Source organism: Balaenoptera acutorostrata, chromosome 15 (assembly GCF_949987535.1).
Source record: "Balaenoptera acutorostrata chromosome 15, mBalAcu1.1, whole genome shotgun sequence".
NCBI lineage: Eukaryota > Metazoa > Chordata > Mammalia > Artiodactyla > Balaenopteridae > Balaenoptera > Balaenoptera acutorostrata.
In genome coordinates, this window is record NC_080078.1 from 16,562,728 (window position 1) to 16,568,036 (window position 5,309).

General features: G+C 50.4%; 1 protein-coding gene across 1 annotated transcript; it reads left to right on the plus strand.

Annotated features, from left to right (window-relative positions):
- The first annotated feature begins 3,643 nt into the window (after positions 1-3,643).
- On the plus strand, positions 3,644-5,042 carry ZG16 (zymogen granule protein 16). Its single transcript, XM_007186987.1, has 3 exons — positions 3,644-3,698; positions 3,882-4,014; positions 4,724-5,042. Exons 1-3 carry the CDS (start codon positions 3,644-3,646, stop codon positions 5,040-5,042), a joined length of 507 nt encoding a protein of 168 aa, XP_007187049.1.
- The last annotated feature ends 267 nt before the right edge of the window (positions 5,043-5,309 follow it).

Below are 5,309 nucleotides of genomic sequence, written 5' to 3' on the forward strand. Positions count from 1 at the left end.
TCACCCACCCGCAGTCCATTCTCCACTCTATCAAAATCCGGAGGAACCCTTTTAAAAGGCAAAATCCTTCAATGGCTCCCCTCACTCTCGGAAGGAATCCAAACTCCTGACCATGGCCTCCCAGGCCCTGCGGCCTCCGCCCGCTGGCTGCTGCCCAGACCTTGCCTCCCACTGGCTTCCCTCGCTTACCACCAGCCACCCTGCCCTCCCTGCTGTTTCTGAATTCATCCCACGTGCTTCCTGCTCAGGGCTCTGGTACTTATTGTTCCCTCTGCCCGGCCCACTCCTCACCCAAATATCTGTATTTCTCTCCATCACTGCAATCAGGTCTCTTTGCAAATGTTACCTGAGCAGAGGCCCCTTTAAGCCAGAGCAGCAGTCTCCCCATCCCTCTTCACGTTCCCTCTCTGCTTTGATGATTTCTTCAGAGCACATATCATGTAGTAACATTCATTTGATGACTCCGCCTGCTGGAGTGAAAGCTCCTGAGGGTGGGGTTTGACTCTCTTCCTCCTTGCTATCTCTCCAGCATCTGGGGTGGTGCCTCCAACATAGAGATGCTCCATAAACATGTGCTGAGTTAGTCGTTTTGCTAAGGGGGCAGAGGAGACAGTGAGTGTGAGTTGCCTGGGATAGCAGAAAGCTTGGGAAGGCTTTGGACTTTCCCTGCCTGTAGCACTGGAGCAGGGGTACCTTCCACTGCTTATAGGGACTGGGGCAGGTAGGCACCCAGCTGGCACATGGGTTAAATGTGAACTAGTTTAAATAGGAGCTAATGAGGTAGAAGCAGAGGGGGGCCTGGTGTCCCACAGCCTTCACCTTCTTCCTTCTGGATCCTCAGGCACAGCATCAGAGCAAACTCTAAGATGTACCAGCATTAGCTACGCAGTGGCCCTCCTCGTCTCCAGGACGACAGAGGATGAACCCTGAGACCCCTCCCACTGGAGGAAGGGTATCTCTGTCACTCTGGAAAGGGGACTCAGGAACTTTTGCTCGGAACCCAGGGACCAATCTGCAGGCATGGAGGAGACTCTGGATCTCGGCATGAAACTGAACCTGTGACAAGCGTAGGAGCCTCTATTCTGAGGGTCCCAGATGTGTCAGTCATGGAAATGTGAGGGTGTTTTCCCAAGGTGTTCACCTCAGACCTCTCTGAGCTGCCATCTTTGATTCCCTGTGTTTGGTCACAGACTCTGTGATGTGCTCCTATTAAAGAAGAAGAGACGGATGATAATGAGAGAGGAGAGAGGGGGAGGAGTTAGAGAGAGAGCTTGGGAGAGATGAAGAGACAAAGAAGAGAAGAGGCACCGAGAGAGAGAGAATATAAAGGGAAAACCTCAGGGCAAGAGATGTCAGGGAAAGATCAAGACATTAAAGGAAGGAGAGAGAATCAGGAAAGAAAGGCAAGCACAAAGAAAGGACAAAAGCCATAAGAGAACAAAATGGCTGGAATGAAGCAAAAGTTGTCACCAGGATGTGCTCGTTTTGGACATGCAGAAGGTTGGAGAGGGGAGATCACACAGTGCATCCTTGGCTGCCCTCCTAGCTCCCGGAATCTCCCTGCCAGGAGCCCCACCGTACTTCCGGCTCCTCAGGGTGGGGCTCCCTGTGTTTCCTGGGACGAGTCCTCAGTCCCAGATGGTGAGCCTATAAGGGGGTGGGGTACTCCGAATGCCAGGCTCCTGACCATTACTAACCGAAGCTAAGGGTTCCAGCCCCTCCTTGGGCTCTGTCTTTCTGCCCTGCTGACACAGTGGGTCAGAGGGCCAGTCCTAGAGGGGCCCCAGAAGAGAAGGGCTGGCAAAGAGAAGAAACCGATGACACCAACCCTGGGGAAGTTTCAGACCTACAGGAGGGAGCCATTGCCCTGTGTGGGCTACAGCCCCAGGAAGATTCAGCTATGGTGCCCAGGAGTCCTGAGGGCCCAGAACTGCCCCCAGAGGAGGACCTGTCTGCTTTTACTTCCTCAGCTTCCCACTTGCCCGCTGGACTGACTCTATCTGTTCCAGGGAGGGGGATCTCCAGGTGTCCTGCGGCCTCAAGTCACCGTTCTCAGAGAGAAAAAGTTTGTGAAGAGTCTGACAGATCAAGGATGGATGAATGGAAAAAATAGTACAGCAAAATATTAAGATAGAATCTACATAGTGGGCATAGGGATGTTCACTGTACAATTCTTTCAACTTTTCTATACTCTGGATTTTTTCATATAAAATATAAGGGGAGAGAAAAAAAAATGTCTGGCAAATAGTAGGCATTCCTAAGTATAAGGTGTTGGGAGTGTAATCCCTTTCCAGGAGAATCTATATTTCAAATACCTGCAGAGGACAATGTTTATCCTGAAAGATGGCAGATTGCAGGTGAGGGCACCAGCAGAAACCAAATAGGGGAAGGAGAACCTTGGACCACACCCAGAGGTGATTAGAAAGTTTGCCCACCCAAAGCAGATGGCCCTTCGGTTGGTGATCTTTTCTCAAGTTTATTCTGCCTCTTCTGAGATCTGGGCTTTGGTCCAGAGTTGACCCCACCCTGCCACCTGTAACCCTTGGGGCAGGATAAGATGTTCCAGACCCTGCCTGACAACTGACCCTAAGAGTTTGATCATGTTTGCTCAGGAGGTGAGGTTCACACAATAAAGAGCAGGGGGAGGGCTTGGACTAGGTATAAAAGACCTGGAAGTTTCCAGGGGGTTACTTTGCACTTGAAACTGCCAGGTGAGGGGTGACAGAGGCATGGGCTGAGGGGTGACAGGGATGCCTGGATTTGAATTAGAGGGGATTCAAGCTGAGCTGAAGAAGAGGCTTCCTGGATTGAATGGCTGGGGAGACCTGTGTGTCAGCTAACCGGGGCATCTGGGTGTGAGCTAGTCTTCGGTGTAAGGATATCTGGATCTCAGCTGAAGGACTGGGGACACCTGGGATACACCTATGGCCAGATTTGTGTTAGTGGAGAAGGAGGTATGACAAATAGACCAGGTGCCTGGGATCTCCTATCTTAAGCTGGTTCCGATTCCTTCTCCAACTTCTCAGTCTATCCCACCTGCACCAGAACTGCTTGGACAGTGGTGTTGGCTGTCTCTTCTATCACCAACTTCACTCTCCAAGTGACCCAGGGACCTCTAAAATGCTCCTTTCCTTCTGATTTGAGACTAGGATGAAACTAGGAATTTTAACTATGCCCCAGATGTCCCACAGACTGGGCCAATCTACCACAGGCCTACTTCAGTTAGGTTTTGCTCTGACTCCTGGTTTGATAAACTCAACTATTTCTAGGATTTGGAGATGTCTTTCACTTCTTTAGAAAACTCCTTTCCTGCTTTGTGCCAGGAGGGAACAGGGCTTGACACAGCTTAATCCAGATAGAAGGTCACGACTGATCTTCTGGCTTGGGAGGGAAGAGGAGGGTTGGTTGTAGCCAGACCGGAGAGAGGCAGAGGGATTGAGGACACATAAGATAGTATTTGTGACAAACAGGACTAGAGACTGTGGACAATTCTTTCTAAGACCAAGACTGGGTGGACGAGGTCTGAGTTGAAGGACCAAGAAACCCAAGCCTCAACTGGAGGTCAGGGGTGCCTGGGTAAATGATATCTGGAGGGATAAGGGTAAACGTTCACTTTCTCCTTTCTTCCCACTCCAGCCCCAGGATGTTGACCATTGCTTTTCTTGCCCTTCTTTGTGCATCAGCCTCTGCCAGTGAGGGTAAGTGAGAAACCAGGAGCCCAGCACTAGATTCAGGGGAAGCAGCTTCCTGTACTGCTGGTGGCCAAGGCTGTCAGTGGCTGATTTGGGGTGGTGGGAACTGAGTTGCGGGAGGAATAAGGGTGGTGGGGAGAAACTGAGCTCTCAGGGGATTTCTCCCCCCAACTCCTCTTTTCCCTCCAGTTCAGGCCAGGTCCTCCTCTTTCAGTGGAGAGTATGGAGGCCGTGGAGGAAAGCCATTCTCCCATTCTAGAAACCAGCTGCATGGCCCCATCACTGCCATTCGTGTCCGAGTTAACAGATACTACATCGTAGGGTAAGATTCTTTGAGTTTCTGTGGTTTGGGGACCTTCTAGGATCTTACTAAATTGTGAATTTCTCAGTCACTTTGGGTCACATCTGTTTCAATCAAGTCACAGGGATAACATGATATGGAAAAATTATTAGAGGACTTGGATTTGAGACCTGTGCTGCCGAAACCCCTAACACTCCCACACTTGTGACCTTGGGTAAATCATATACCATCAACTCAGAGTGACCTGGAAGTTGTCTCGTTTATCCCCCACCCAAGGTTTAAATCCCCTCTGGCATCCTTCATCTTTGCTTGATGCCTCTCCCAAAACTTTATCCTTCTGATCCTGGATTTGTATCCTAGCACAGCATGGACAAGTCTCTTCCCTCATCGGAGCCTTTCAGATGTTTGAAAAATCCCTTTTCTTGTTTCAAGTAGGGGGTGGGGGCCTGGTGGGAGTGTAGACTTCAAATTCAAGCTCTGATATTCACTGTCTGGGTGATTCTGCGCAAGTTGTTTTCCCTCTGTGAGCCTGTTTGTCAGCAAAATGAGGAGTTGAAGTTCCATGTATGATCCCCAAGGGCTTACCCAACCCTCACATTCTGTGGGACTGGCAGGGGGTGTGTCATCCCTGTCACTAGTCTGAAGGTCTCAGCCTGTAGGCCGAGAGGTCCTGAATTCTGATCACCTTACTCAGTGTCTCCCTTCCTTCCCTCCTCACCCCTGCCCCTAGTCTCCAGGTGTGCTACGGCAAGGTGTGGAGCGAATATGTGGGTGGCAAGTTGGGAGAGCTGAAGGAGATCTTTCTGAACCCTGGGGAATCAGTGGTCCAGGTGTCGGGAAAGTACAAGAACTACCTGAGAAAGCTGGTCTTTGTGACTGACAAGTTCCGCTTCTTGACTTTTGGGAAAGACAGAGGCATAAGTTTCAAAGCTGTCCCCTTGTACCCCAACACTGTGCTACGATTCATCAGTGGCCGATCTAGCCGATCCATTATCAATGCCATTGGCTTCCACTGGGATGTCTACCCCAGTGAACACGAGAACTGCTGAGTTGTCCTGCAACACTGCAGTGGGGGTATGGGAACCCCTCACCACTAACCACCATCCACCTGTCTCAATAAAAAAAATAATAAAAGGCATGGCTAAAGCTAGTGTGCGTATGGGTGCCTGCAGCTGGGATCCACCTCTTGACTCTGGGTATGGATGTGTGAGTCTCATTTCTGGCTATTTGTCAGACGTCAATCTGGGGAAGAGTGGGAGGATGAGGGAGAGAGGTGTAAGAATCCTGGGCTTTTCTTCATAATTTATCAAGAGGAG

What these genes read in the sequence shown, in the direction of transcription:
- ZG16 (XM_007186987.1), top strand. Translation starts at nt 3,644, where the DNA reads ATGTTGACCATTGCTTTTCTTGCCCTTCTTTGTGCATCAGCCTCTGCC. An exon ending in ATCAGCCTCTGCCAGTGAGG is followed by an intron (nt 3,699 to 3,881) that starts GTAAGTGAGAAA and finishes TTTTCCCTCCAG; the next exon opens with TTCAGGCCAGGTCCTCCTCT. An exon ending in AACAGATACTACATCGTAGG is followed by an intron (nt 4,015 to 4,723) that starts GTAAGATTCTTT and finishes CCCTGCCCCTAG; the next exon opens with TCTCCAGGTGTGCTACGGCA.